Source organism: Podarcis pityusensis (genome assembly GCF_964106645.2).
Source record: "Podarcis pityusensis genome assembly, chromosome: 10".
NCBI lineage: Eukaryota > Metazoa > Chordata > Lepidosauria > Squamata > Lacertidae > Podarcis > Podarcis pityusensis.
Genome location: NC_138035.1, coordinates 62180353 through 62195450, shown reverse-complemented (window position 1 = coordinate 62195450; position 15098 = coordinate 62180353). Strand labels below are relative to the sequence as shown.

General features: G+C 44.0%; 1 protein-coding gene across 7 annotated transcripts in view; it reads left to right on the top strand.

The window, feature by feature from the left end:
• The window catches only part of PANX2 (pannexin 2), a 45346-nt gene extending 32294 nt beyond the window's left edge, over positions 1–13052 (top strand). For 4 of the 7 annotated variants that reach the window (XM_081023650.1, XM_081023649.1, XM_081023648.1 and 1 more), the window contains exons 3-4: positions 4240–5691; positions 9308–13052. In XM_081023650.1, the coding sequence (XP_080879776.1) occupies positions 4240–5691; positions 9308–9687 (1832 nt within the window). In that variant the 3' untranslated portion in view covers positions 9688–13052. Of the gene's footprint in view, positions 1–4185; positions 5692–9307 lie in introns of all 7 variants that reach the window. The other 3 variants (XM_081023651.1, XM_081023652.1, XM_081023653.1) reach the window with 2 other exon arrangements.
• The last annotated feature ends 2046 nt before the right edge of the window (positions 13053–15098 follow it).

The following is a 15098-nucleotide window of genomic DNA, read 5'->3' as shown; positions in this document are numbered from 1 at the left end:
AAAGACCTATCATTACTGCAAGTGGAGCTTATATGGAGGCTTGTATATTGTCGACAGTCCTTGTGTTTCTGTGCACTATCTGAGAGCGTTGTGGACAAACTCACACATGGCAGGATCCCATCGATAGGAATTGGTCCCATGCCTGAGTGGCTGAGAACTGACTTTACTCCCACAACAGCATCATGAAGTGCAGAACTTTGTCTTTGCCTATACAGTGGATGGCAGACATTCACATATGTAGGACAAATTAAAATGCTTTGCTTAAGTACATCCCTGGGATGGGAGGAAATCTCCATTCAGCCATAAGATTTAGAGTCCTACTCTTAAATGGTGTCATAGTTACAGGATTTCTGTTAGCCAGCTGGCTGGTTGCTCTCCCCTAGTGAGAACTTTTGTATCAGAAAGGGCTTTGAGATCCCTGGATTAGTGGGTTGCAGAGGCTATGCTTTAAGTTAGATTTTAATTTCTGATCGTTTTAAATTATTGTAAGACACTAACAGAGCCTGAATTGTCTAAGTCAGGGGTCAGCAACCTAAGGCCCATGGGCCGAAAGCGGCCCGCAGGGGTCGTTTGACCGGCCTATGATTCGCCTCTGAACTGAGTTGCCCGCTCACGTGCTGCACTAAACCCACGTGGCACGGGGACTCACTTTTGCAGCGCCGGAAATTGCGTCTGCACATGCACAGATGCTGGAAATTGTGTCTGCTCAGATGCAGACGCCGGAAATTGCGGGCGCGCAGGCAATCCAACCCATGGAGGGATCTCCGCGGGACCGATCTGGCCCAGGCAAGAAAAACCTTGCTGACCCCTGGTCTAAGCTGTCAAGATTTAAAGTTAAAAATACGCATCCCTGAAGGATAAGTGTTTGTTTGGATTCTAGATCACTCGATATCCATACAGAGAAACGTTGGTTGTGTTGAGATGTAACCATGGTTTAGTGTTTACAAGAATGAGCCTAGCCTTCCTTTGGTGTGGTAATGAGAAGTAATGATTGAGAGCTTCAGCTTCTGTTTTTACCAGAGGTTAGCGTGTTCTCTGAACTACGTCTCATATTTTAACTATGTTTAGTGGAAACAAGTCGACTTCATAAAGTCTGGTTTGAAGATGGCTTGCTTCCACTAATCATAGGTTAAGAGTAACCATGGTTTGCCTGAGTTCAGAAGACACAGCAAGCTGTAGTGTACTTAAAACAGGAGTGAATGTTTCCCAACCTGTACCAGAAAAGACGGGAGCACACAAACCTGAGAGGAGCCTATGCTCACTGTCATAATACTTAATGGTGGTTTAGTGTAGTAGTGTAGTGTAGTGAAACCAACCCATTATGTACTTAAATCTATATTTTAATTGGGTTCCCAGATGATTTACAGGACATTGGACAGCTGCATCTACATAGAATGTATATAGCCAAGATGGGGCTGATGGGTTTCTAAAAATCATAGCTGTTGTGCTTTTCTCCATATAGAAAATGTGTGGCGTTCACCACAAAATGTCTTGGTGTTCATATTATAAGGGAGCACTTTACACTGATCATTAGCTTGCAGCAGTTTCCCTTGGAAACATAGATACAGAAGGATTTAAAGCTGTTGGCTATCATCTACCCTGTCTCGAGTTTAATAATAAACAAACAAGCTCTGCACAAGTTATGAAGAGAAGTTATTCTGTTACCCTGAATATGGTGTTCGAATCCAGCATGCTTTGAGGGGGCTTCCATAGTGCTAAATTCGCAACGGGCTTTTTTTTGCCCACTGTTTTGGAGTATGATGCTTTGGGATACGGATTCTGTACCCTTTCCCAATGGGCTATGATTTCAAGACAGGCCAGATTAACTGTCATAGAAATATACCATGGGATAGTCTGGCATTTCTGGTAGTATCATTGTCTGAGAACATTGCTGTAGAGAGATTGGGCCTCTCCTTCTGGACTTATTTTTAAAAGCTCCAAAATTTAGAACACAGCAGCTGTTCCTTCAGCACATGAGAGGTAAACAACCGCCATGGTCCTAGACGCCTTGATAATTTTAAACTACTTTTCTCTGTCTGAGTACATGCAGAGAATGAATTATACAGATCTCACAAAGAATCTGGACACAGCAAAGAGAATGTAGGACTTACAAATGTTGCTCAGCATTTGAGCAGCCAAGTTCTTTGAATATATTGTTGCTGTATAGTCAAAGCTTCTGTTCCATTAAGTCAGGAGTGTGGAACCTCCAGCCTGCAGGTCAAACGAGGGTTCAATTTTGGCCCATGAGGCCATTCCCCCCCCCAAACCACACCTACCTGCCCTACAGCTTTTGTCATATATGACATCAGGTGTGGCACAGGTAGAGATGCGGCTTCCAGTGCACAATTGGCAACCTTAAAGTGCACTCCTGATGGTGCAATGGCAAGGAAAAGCTGGCTTCAGCTCCACTTGCCCATCAGTTGGTGGGTGGCAGAGCCAAAGCCTGTTAGATTGGCTGCGTGAGCCATGCCTGCAGCAAGCCTTGCATGGGTCTTTGAAGACCTGGCTTTGGAACGTCAAAGCACCCGGTCACCTGATAGCATGCGAGGTCAGGTGGTTGACAGGCACGGAGTCCCTCCCGCCTGCCAAATTTGGCTTGTGACGCTAGAAAAATGCAACCTGTGCTACTGATAGAAGTACAGTAGTACCTCGGGTTAAGTACTTAATTAGTTCCAGAGGTCCGTTCTTAACCTGAAACTGTTCTTAACCTGAAGCACCACTTTAGCTAATGGGGCCTTCTGCTGCTGCCGCGCCGCCGGAGCACAATTTCTGTTCTCATCCTGAAGCAAAGTTCTTAACCTGAAGCACTATTTCTGGGTTAGCAGAGTCTGTAACCTGAAGCGTATGTAGCCTGAAGCATATGTAACCTGAGGTACCACTGTAGTACGACTCATGCAACATGTTGGTGACTAATATACACACAATAATTACCAAAATAATTATACATTCTTTATCAATCTTCTGAGAGAAATATATAAAACCTTATGCAAAGCACAGAGACTTGCGAACTACCCAGTCTAAGATGAACTTATAATGTCTGGTTTCAATGGATTTTTCAAATGCTTAACTCAAGTCTTTTGTTTTCTTTATCTTTTTAGGTAAGTTCATGAAGATACCAACATATTCATTAACATCCATCTACAACTTCACTAGCATCTCTCGGTATTGTGAACAAAACCGAACTTAACTTTCATTAATATCTTCATGAACTTACCTAAAAAGATAAAGAAAACAAAAGACTGGGTTAAGCATTTGAAAACTCCATTGAAACCAGACATTATAAGTTCATCTTAGGTTGGAAATTAGGCTTGTGAGGCTTTGATAAGGAACTGACCTTCAGGACCAGAAGGTTCCACCACACCTGCTTTCAGGATTTCAAGGAGGTCAGAAAGTTCTCTGGCTTTTTACTCGCTGCACCTCCTGGATTTTGAGCTGCTTCAAGGGGTTTTTAAGGAAATAATAATAATATAGTAAACCTGCTTAGTCACGTGTTCTTAAACAAATGTTTCTAGTCTTTGAAATAGTAAGGCTGCGCCTGTTCAAGGAGAAATGCAGCACAAATTCTTGTTTTATATTGACAAACCCTCGCTAATTGTATTGCTATGGCATCCTGTTCATCTGCTTTCCAGAGCACATTATGGTTTACATTGGAAATCTCCCCCAAGACAATTGCTGCAAGTGTTAAATGATATTCCTAGCTCGAGTTCATCCTAGAGTTTTCAGGTTTACAGATTCCTCTGTAAACTGCCTAAGTTTAAGGGCTATGACCTCTATGCAGATCTATGGAAGGTAAAGATTTACCGTATTTTTTGCTCTATTAGACTCACTTTTTCCCTTCTAAAAAGTAAGGGGAAATGTGTGTGCGTCTTATGGAGCGAAAGCAGGCTGCGCAGCTACCCCAGAAGCCAGAACAGCAAGACGATTGCTGCTTTCACTGCGCAGTGATCCCTCTTGCTGTTCTGGCTTCTAAGATTCAGAATATTTTATTTCTTGTTTTCCTCCTCCAAAAACTAGGTACGTCTTGTGGTCTGGTGAGTCTTATAGAGCGAAAAATACGGTATATCACGATTAGGAAGACTGAGTTGGCCATGGCAATTAGATTGGTGCAGTTCTATGCACGCTGATGCTATTTTAAATATACAGTAGACGAAAATTGATATAGTTTATGAAATATTTATTTTGCAGAGCTTCTTTTTGTAGGTTAAATGCACAGCAGTGACTTTTCTCTCTGTTATACAGAGGAACCAATATACTGTTACACACCACACAACTTCACCCGTGACCAAGCCTTGTATGCCAGAGGATACTGTTGGACAGAACTAAGGGATGCCTTGCCAGGAGTAAATGCCAGCCGCTGGCCCTCCCTGTTTGAGCATAAGTTCCTTCCATATGCCCTGCTGGCTTTTGCTGGCATTATGTACATTCCAGCGCTTGGCTGGGAATTCCTGGCCTCCACCAGGCTGACTTCTGAACTTAACTTTTTGCTCCAGGAGATAGATAACTGCTACCACCGAGCAGCCGAAGGCCGTGCGCCAAAAATCGAAAAGCAAATCCAGTCCAAAGGCCCTGGGATTACAGAGCGAGAGAAAAGAGAAATAATTGAGAACGCGGAGAAGGAAAAGAGCCCGGAGCAAAACTTATTTGAGAAATACCTGGAGCGGAGGGGACGTAGCAATTTCTTAGCCAAACTTTACCTTGCGCGGCACCTGTTCATCATATTTTTAAGTATCATCCCGATCACGTACTTGTCCACCTATTACGCCACGCAGAAGCAAAACGAGTTTACGTGCGCTCTGGGGGAGCCTCCCGACAAAACGAGCAGTTCAAAGTTGCTCATTCGGGTGAACTGCAAACTGCCGTCCGTTCAGCTCCAGCGCATCATTGCCGCGGTAGACATTGTCCTCCTCTGTTTCATGAACCTGATTATCCTCATCAATTTGATCCACCTCTTTATAGTCCGCAAATCCAACTTCATCTTCGACAAGCTGAACAAGGTCGGCATCAAGACGAAAAAGCAGTGGCAGAAGTCCCAGTTCTGCGACATCAATATCTTGGCTATGTTTTGCAACGAGAACCGGGACCACATCAAGTCGCTGAACCGCTTGGATTTCATCACCAATGAGAGCGATCTGATGTACGACAACGTGGTGCGCCAGCTGCTTGCGGCGCTCGCTCAGTCTAATCACGATGTCACCCCAACCGTGCGCGATTCCGGGATACAAACCATCGACCCCAGCATTGATCCTGCGGACATCGACCCCAGCGAACCGCTGGTCATTAAGCGACCCCGGAAGAAAATGAAGTGGATCCCGAGTTCCAATCCTCTTCCTCAGCCATTCAAAGAGCAGTTGGCCATTATGAAGGTTGAAAACAACAAGCCTGAGAAGCCCAAGCCCGTGCGTCGGAAAACGGCAACGGACAGTCTGGTTGCCCCTTTGCTGGAGGCCAACTCGAAAAACTCTCAGCCGTCTTCAACCCACAAAAATGAATCTGCTGCCCTCTCCGGCGCAGGCAATGAGAAGAAACATACACGACACTTCTCCTTAGACGTTCATCCGTATCTGCTGAGCAGTAAGAAACCCAAGCCAGAGATTCAACCTATTACCTCTATGGCAACATCCAAAAGCCAAGGGAGTGGATTTTTAAGCCAAGAAGAGAAAGTCATCGTGCATGTCGCTTCTTCCCTCAAAGGTAATAATAATAAACAATAATAATAAAATTTTATTTATATCCCGCCCTCCCCAGCCGAGGCTCAGAGCGGCTAACAACAGTAAAAATAACACAGTTTACATAAAATCATAATCATTTAATTGAAATACATTCTAAAATCAATTCATTCTAAAATCAACTCAGAGTCAAATTAATAGCAACCATTGGGCTAGAGTTCTATAAGGATTACAAAAGGAAGGGGTCAGACTGTGCCTCAGCCAAAGGTCTGGTGGAACAGCTCCGTCTTGCAGGCCCTGCGAAAAGATGTCAAGTCCTGCAGGGCCCTAGTCTCTTGTGACAGAGCGTTCCACCAGATCAGGGCCACGGCCAAAAAAGCCCTGGCTCTGGTTGAGGCCAGCCTAACCTCCCTGTGGCCCGGGACCTCCAAGATGTTTTTATTTGAAGACTGTAAGGTCCTCTGTGGGACATACCAGGAGAGGTGGTCCCATAGGTATGAGGGTACGAGGGTCCTAGGCTGTTTAGGGCTTTAAAGGTTAAAACCAGCACCTTAAACCTGATCCTGGTACAGTGAATGTTGTGGCTAATTGTCCCATGGGGTCCAAGTCAGATGCAAAAGCTGCTTGCAAACTTGCTTCCGATCTTGGGCGTTTGTCTCCACAATTTCTTAGAAGTTCCCGGGACAGGGTTGCTGCTTTCCACATGGTTGGAATATCACATCACACCAATACAGTAGCTTCTGTATTGGAATTTGTATGTGTCAGATGGGAGGAGATAGGATGGGAAGGTGCGACCGCAGAGTCATGGGATTCTGAGCATGCAGATACAGAAACCAGACCCCAGGGATGTAAGCTGAACCTGAGACTTGCTGATAGGAATTTCCCCCTTCTTGCATATTCTCTTGTTAACCTAGAGGCTGGCCGCTCATATCTGCAACTTATTTTAAAATTTTAACTCACTAATAGTTAAAAGAAAATAGTCTTGTTGTCCGTTCAGATGCTCTGGTAATTCAGTCTAAACTCTTGCAAAAACATGCTTTTTATTCCTCTTGCTCTTGTCAACTGATGTTTTTTAGGAAGGTGGTTCACTTTGAATGACTTGAGCCTCAGAATTGGATCAGGGGCAGAACAAATGCAGAATGCGGGTCCTATTAGTCATGTAAATTGCACCCCAGTTTCCCAAGTGGTGGGGTTTCAAGAGTCCCAGTGTTTACCCTGGGTTTTGGTTGCCTTTGCATGAGGTCATTAGGGACATTTTCATGTTTTGTTCCATCTAGCTTCTTTACACAGCTGTATAGCTTGGACACCCTAATAGGTGTCCCAGAGCTCTTCTTGAGGGAGCCACTAAGTCTCTTCTCGCTTGGTCTGCCTTGAACACAACTGCAAAGTTGCAGGCCGATTGTTCTCCTTAACATAGGTACCTGCTTTCCCCCCATCCCATCCCTGACTGTTGGAGAGGGACGAGGATAATAATAGTCACCTCCACCTATCACCTCTGCCATCTTGGGCCTTTCTATAGATAGGTCAGCTGAATATCACAGGCTGTCCATTGTTTCTTTTTTGGTTAGACCTTAAAATGTCTCTCCTCAGAGGGATGCACACAAATAGCTTTGCTTGCAGAAAACTCACACAGCTGAAGGGAATCCAGACCAGTGTTTCCCAAAGTTGGGTCTCCAGCTGGTTTTGGACTACAACTCCCATCATCCCTAGCAAGCAGGACTAGTGCTCAGGGATGATGGGAGTTGTAGTCCAAAAGCAGCTGGAGGACCAACTTTGGAAAACACTAATCCAGACCAATGATCAAAAATTACACTAGGGACTTAAAGAGGGGGTCGTTCTGGAAAACGTTCTGGAATAACTCAGGTTTTCCATTCTCTTGGTGCAAATGCTGGGATATTTAGAATTAAACTGCTTTGTAGAATTTGCATTTCCAGGGGGTAATTAAGTGTGCAAATTACTCCTCTTTCAACGTCACTCAGGAGTATTTCTAGACTAGGAAAATTTATATGAGTTTTGTACTAATCTGTCATGGCTTCCTTCAAAGGAATTCTGGGAGTTATAGCTGAGGATACAGAGAATTCTCAGCTTCCCAGCCACCCCCTCGCAGAACTACAGTTAGCTGAGGAGAATAACTCTTAACCTATTTAACTGTAGCATTAATATGCTTTCCTAGACAGTTTAACTGTAGCATTAATATGCTTTCCTAGACAGTTTATGCCCATCATCAAATTACTTAGTCCTGAGCAATCCCATTAGTTTTAATACAGCTAATTTGATATAAGCAGTTGAGGTTTGTTTGCTTTTTTACTTAGTATATATTCTGGCTACAGCTCTTCTATGAATAATGCTACATCATATTTTTATTGCTTTGGCCTTTGGGTGTTTACGTCAGCTGCTTAAAATAGCCTGCTTTCCTGTGTGTTGAAATATTTAAGGTGTTTATTTTTAAGAATTTATCCTCCAGCTTCCATATTCCAGCTTCCACACTTCAAGAAAGCTATTTAAAAGAAGAAGGTAGAAACAATAAAACCACGCAGCAGTTAATAAAAACAATAGGGATAATGAACCGATAAATACAATTTAAAGCAATCACCCAATTAAAAAGAAGGTCGGATATTCTAAAATGACATGAAAACGCTGAGAGAATAATGTAGACTTTGGCATCTAAAAAATATCTAGGGAGATATTCACAATTCAAGGGTCACTGCAGAAAAGACTCTCTTCAGTAGATGCCCACTTTGGAAGATAGGGCTGTATAAAAAACAGCCTCTGAAGAACATCCTAATTGAATATTCTGGTTTTCATGTGGGAGAAGACAGCCAGTGAATATCTTCGCATATCCCCTCTGGATCCCTCCTCAAAGAATTCTGTGTATGTTTCTCTGAAAGACCTTCTGCGTTAACAATTATTTAGAATCTGGAGCAATGTTCTCACCACCAGCGTCTAAAATAGCTTTCTAGGCAGCTAGGCTTTCTGCAGCTGCTGATGGTCTCTCAGGATCTGTTCACGCATTAGCCTCTTAAGGAAGCATCCTGTGCATCTCCATGCTTCTGGCGGCCTCTCCAGGTGCCCAAGGCGTCACCATGCGCTCACTACCATAGCATCCTTGCCTTTTCTGACTGCGGAGAAAGAGAGTCACCGCCCCTGTTGTTGTTCTTCTTCCTTGTTCTCTCAGATGCCAGCTGGTTTTCCTTGCTCTGTCTCCTCCCAGCTGAAATCAAGAGCAGCAAATAGTAGAAAGAACAAGGAAGGAAAACAGGTAACTTGCTTTTTACTTTCGGCAAGCAAAAAAAAAAAAAGTGAGTTAGGTGAGGATGGGTGAGTATTGCTTGCTGTCCTTCTGAGGGTTGGAAGAAGGTTCTCCAGATCAGGTACCTGTAGTGGCTGTTGAAACCAGTGGCCACTACAGGGACAAAGAGGCTTTGATAGGCTAATGTGTCAACTAGCCCAGAGAGGCATAAGATGATACAGGATCCTATTATAGATACTCTGTCCAACTATCAGAGTCCATGGAGAACGTAGTCTCCGCCAGTTGCTTGTTTTCATGGAGACGAACCCACAAAACATGAATGCCAGAACTGATCCTGTTGGGTGTATGAAAAGCGAGCAATGATTAAAAAAGTGTTTTGTTTCTCTTTTAGGATCTTCCGTTCCGGGGAAAGATACCCTTTACTCTCACAACACATGCAGGACTGTGCCTGCCGCCGGGACTTTTCTCACCTGCAATCACAACCACATAGCAACTTCCGGTGCTGCAAAAAAGGTCACTCTGCCCCACATAAGCCCAGCAGAGCCAGTGCCTGCCTTAAACTGTAACGCTGCTCACCCTCTTCTGCATATCAATACGTTGTATGAAAACCATGAAGAAGAAGTAGTGTCAAACCTTATAGACGAGTCTTTAGACAATAGTATTCACTCGCCCACGGAGGCAGGAGACATCATCTCCAGACCTTCCACGAAGCAAGTCATGTTGGCGACGTTTGATGAGCCCCTGGCAATGGTGAACTCTGTAGAGTATTGACGGTCCAGAGCTGACACTGATCACAGCTGGATGGCCCACCTCCCAGTGCCACTTTCACGTGAACCATGCTGCCCTGCCAATGCCATCCACTGCATGAGCATGGAGTGCTGAAATGCAGACCATTGGTTTCACCAATACTCCAAATCGGTCGTTCAGGGTAGTGTCGTCGTGTCTTATCGATAGCTTGCAAAATGTAATAACAATAACCACCGTAATAACGACAACCAAATTATATACTATGCTTGGAACACCGAGAAACAAAGCACAAAGACATTAGCTGTAGCTTCATGAGTTCTGTGTGGATTACTACAACTATCCAAATATTTAAAGTGCTTGAGCGCATGCCACACAGTGTTTCTTAAACAAAGCACTTATAGCCTTGGTACTTGAGCTCACTCTCTGTAAAGCGGGGGTGGGGGGGAGACCTGGAGCCCCTCAGATGATGCTGGACCACAACTCCCATAATCCCTCACTGTTGGCCACCTGGGCCAGGACTGACGGAGTCTTAACAGCATTTTGAGAGTCACAGGGCCCCCATCTCCTGCGGTAAAGTAATGAAGCACATAACATGTATGATATTTATTCTTCCATTTTGAAAGGCAGGAGTAACAACGTGTTTTGTCTCTTAAGGTACAAAGAAACAAAAAAAACAACACAGCCAGGTGTGTGTGTTCTTAATGACATGGTTGTAAGCAAGCTGTATTTTGGTCCACGGGTATTGGGCAACCAGGGCTGGCCCTAAAAAATTTGCCGACTGAGGCAAAGGAGGAGAGTGCTCACCACACACATGCATTCCGCATACTGCAACAACAGGCCAGTATCCTCCGCCATATTGTGAGGGCAGCAGGCTAGTTTAGCAGGTGCAAGCCGGGCTACATGGCAAACAGAGCTGCATCCATCCCACTCTACCAAATAGTTGGGCCGGCCCTGCCAGAGACTTAAGTGGCAACTGGTCTTCCGCCAGCATCAGTGTAAAGAGAACTGAAACTGGCCAGCCTGCTGCAGTTACGAATGAGGAGACGAAGAGCTATGTCCTGCCCTTTAGTACGTTCATATGTGCTGCGAGAGGTGACGAAAACGAAGAGTTTATTTTTTTAACGTCTATTTTATTGTGAATGAGGGTGAATGTTGAGTCAGATGTTCTATTCTAGCAGAGCGGAGAGAGGAGGGTTGTCCTATACGTCTGCAAAACCAGGTCTGAAACATTCTAAGGTGCTTCACTGATGTGAAGGATATTCCAGTGCTGCTAAAAAAAATATCCAGTAAGAGCTAATTTCTCCAATGGTGTGGTGTTTCAGCAGATGGTTACTTGAGTCTTTTTAAAGGACTTGTCTACACTACAGCTTACCACAGGTCAAGAAAATATTGACTCGTCCAGCTTGTAATGGTTTTGCGTCTGAACGTTTTGCTTCTTGAACCATGGCTGAATAAGGGCAGATTCAAAAGTGCAGGAAATACCATGTGGTACAGACCTTCCACGACTGTATCACTTCAAATTGTAGGTTCAGGATTGCAAGTTGGAACGATTCTCCGTGCTTTTAAAAATTGCCCGTGTATGGAAAGCTTGCATGCATGGGAGAGGAATGTCCGCACTGCTTTCTTTCAGAAGGGCTTCTTTTCCACGTGGCAGCGGGTGTGACTCAAACATTAAAATTCTTGTCTGCAGCGACACGGATCAGAAAGGAGGGATTGCTCAGTGCACAGTATTTTTTGTACATTTGAGTTGGTTTTTAGAAACGTCAACAGTAATTCCAGTCAAGGACAGTTAAAAGTTTCACACAGCTGAAGTGTGCCACATAGGACCATGTTCTGATCTTAGCTTCTCACACCACCATTTGCTAGTTTGGTGTGCCCAGAGAGACTGATTTAACACAGGGAAGAAAGCTGCTCCTTTCTGTTGAATGCTCTGCATTCACAATCCCTCTTGAGGAGAAGGAAATTAATAGCAGACTCAAATCAGCAAATGTTGGTTGAGAATACCCATAGCGTTCATGGATATCTGCTACTGCTACCCACTGCTTGTTGTTTAGTGTCTTCAAAAGTAGCCTTGAGCTGCTTCCTTCCATCATTTTTACAGGATCTGCTTTCCCCTTAGAATGGAAACAGATGACACCAAAGGATATGGGATATTTTGGAGGTGGAGAGAAAGAGAAGAGGCCAGAATCTCTAGAACGTGGCAGCAGAAAATCCTCATGCACAGCCATGACAAGGAAATAAATCGGCCTATAGAAGAGCTTTTAGACAACACGTTTCGGCCTTTGTGTGGAAGATAATACAGGCCGAAAGCGGTATCTGAACAGGGTTAAGTGTGAGCCAGCCAAAGGCAAGGTGGCACAAGAGGGCAAACTAGCTCTGATGGCAAAATATGAGGTTCTGTCCCGTTACACCAGATCTGGGGTGGGGAATATGGTTTAACAACATAGTCATATTTAGCAAATGACATAAGCTTGGATTTGCCAACCTGTGGCTCCCTATCAAGATGCTGTGAGTTATAGTTCAACATCTGGACTAGGTGAAATCCAGCACTGCTGTTCCATTTATGGAATGGCTCTTCTTCCAGTAGGTACCCCTTCTCTAATATAGGGGGTGGGTGAGAAGAAATAATGTTCTGTAATTCCCCCGATCCAGTTTCCATGCTGTTCTGGAGGGCCCTGCAATCCTCTGGGGCGTATTTTCAGGGAGTGCCAAGGGCTGCAAGGGGAAAACATTGGCAAGTATCGCCTTCCTTCCTTCTGAGTTAGCAAACCGATCGCCCAGATGCTTTTATTCAGGACAGATGCTGCAGGTCAGCTTCTGGCTATGCCACTCCCATGTTCAATATTCACCTGTGGTAAAGCAGTAGCATAGAAAAGGCCGATGTAGCAGAGCACTCAAGTAGCTTTAAATGTCGGTGCAGCTTTGTTGAAATCGATGGGTTGCACCTTTGAAGATAACACGGCGTGCCTGTAAGCACATTGCTATTCCAGGCCATCTGTTAATGAGGGTAATAAACAAGCAGTAATAAACATACTGTCATTTTCGAGCAATCTTTACCTTGCTTTTGACCCAAAGTGCGTCCTCATGGCCTGGTTCTTCCTATAACTTTGATGTGCAAGTTTCTTAGAAATATACCTAGCGTAGTTTTCAAAAGGCACACAGGAAAAACATAGCATGCAATAACTGACCAATTTCTAAGGAGAGTTTTTATTAAAGCAATGTTAAGGCAATATCGAGGATTTTGACATTTCTGTATAACGGTAGAAAACACTGCACAAATTATGGGTCTACATTGAGTGTTTTTTCATTTGTTTTACCTCAGATAATCAATATGGCACCCGTATTTATTGAAAAATAGCACTGAAAGCAAATAAATATTCTCAATACGGTTTGTGTCTACTGTCTTATCATTAGAACGCTGCTCTATTATCCTAAAAGCATTTATTGGGAAAATAAGTACTCTTATCTAAAGTGCCTGGTCTGATAACTGCTGGGTGCTGCATATTAACAACCAAAAGCAAACCCTATCAAATGAATGCTGAGCCTTTGCAGAGCATCACTGTCGCCCACTTCCTATGTTTTCCACATGCATGTTTCCTAGAAACAACAAGCAGTTTTTCAAAGGGAAATTCGGAACATTTATTATTGCACAGTCTCTGCACAAGGCCAGCAAAGTCATCTTATTAAACGAAGTGGCATTTCATGTGAGCCTGACAATTCATAGCGAGAAAGAAATGTAGCTTGTGGTGCCCACATCCTTGATGCTTTTAAAAACTCAAATAGCCTCAGACATGAATGTGTTGTGCCAGTAGTGTTAACGGAGAAATCTGAGGGTTCCCTTGGACAAAAAAACCAAGGACACCAGCCAGGAATACCAGAGCAAAACAGCAGCCAGTAGGCTTGGTCTTTATTGAAGACTGTCGCAACAGGACTCCCACCTGCCACAAGGTGGAACAAGATGGAAGCCCTGAACAAAAGAAGACCCCAGCTTTTATTAGCTACTAATCCCCCATGCTACACCCCCAAGACTACATCATAACTACATCACGAGTACATCATTGACACATCACAAAAAGGAGGGGTTGAGGGAGGAGTTGTGGTGGTAACCTGAGTGTCTTGTCACCTGGCCGGTTCCACCTCTCCCGCTCCCCATGAGTACTTTCCAGAGGACAAAAGGGAGTTTGCAGTTTCCTGTCCCCAGAGGGAAGAGCTGATCACTGTCCCTTGTTTCAGTCCATGCTGAATCCATTCCCATATGCAGGTCCTTTGTGAGTGTGATGGTCTTCTGTCTAGGACCTTCAAGGTTGGCATGCCAACTGGGCAGGTTTCCTGCGGATGTGTTGGTACGCTCAAGAGATTATGGCTGCCCTGTATCAAACCTTCCCCATTTTGTAGTCCTTCCTTCATGGAGTAAAATAAAAGTGGAACGGTGCAGATCCGATGTATGGTTGATTTTCTATGAATTTATAACAGAAGTGTCGTGTGTGAGTGTGTTTGTGTGTGTCGGGTTTCTACAAACTGAATGATTGGGGGGAGGGGTTCCTGTGACAGTGGCTACAGAAGAAGCACAAAAAATGAACATACCTTTCACTACAGGTGACACCGACATTGGAGGATGTAAAAAAGATTCCTAATTGCTGAAAAATGTGACTTTAAGATTGGAAAAATAAGAAACTAAGAGAACTGAAGTGGGCAGATCCATTCCTACATTTGAGTAAGCCCCATTGACTTAAATGGGGTTCCCTCCCAGGTGAATGGACCTAGGAGAGCAGCCTTAGTTATAACTACCTTTTAGCATTGCTGCTATTCTGTTGCTTTATAAAAAAAGAAATCAGCTTGTCGCATGAGGCTGACAGCACATGAATTTTCAGGTTGACTATACAGCTTATTTTACTGATTTTTTTTTTTTAATGTTCCCTATGTTTCCACATAACTTTGGTACAGCAACAATTGTCACAGAGTTGACTTCTGGTCTATTTTTAGTTGCTCTTCCCAGAAAGAACTACAAAAGCGGAATGTCTGAAGCGCTAAAGCTTTCACACAAATGATTCTATATATGTCTGGCTTTGATGTTTGCACAAAAGCGCACATCTCAACGCGCCAGTATAAAAGAATTGGGTAAGTCGTCTATAGCACTATTTGCCTCAACACACTCGCGCATTCTGGAAAATTCTGTGACCAGATTGCATCAGGGTCACGTGATTTATCCAAGCGTTCAGCCTCTCTGTTATGGAAAGTAAGTTGGCAGAATTCATGATGTTTTCCCCACATGAAAACTGATATAAGAGGGAGAAAGGTTTAGCAGAGACCTCCCCACTAGGTACCAATTTACTACATGCCGAAACCTTATTATAGAGGGGGAAATTCAGAAACATGACTTCCCACACACATTCGATACAGTTCATCTTTCATCCTACCCACTGTGTGGAATGGCT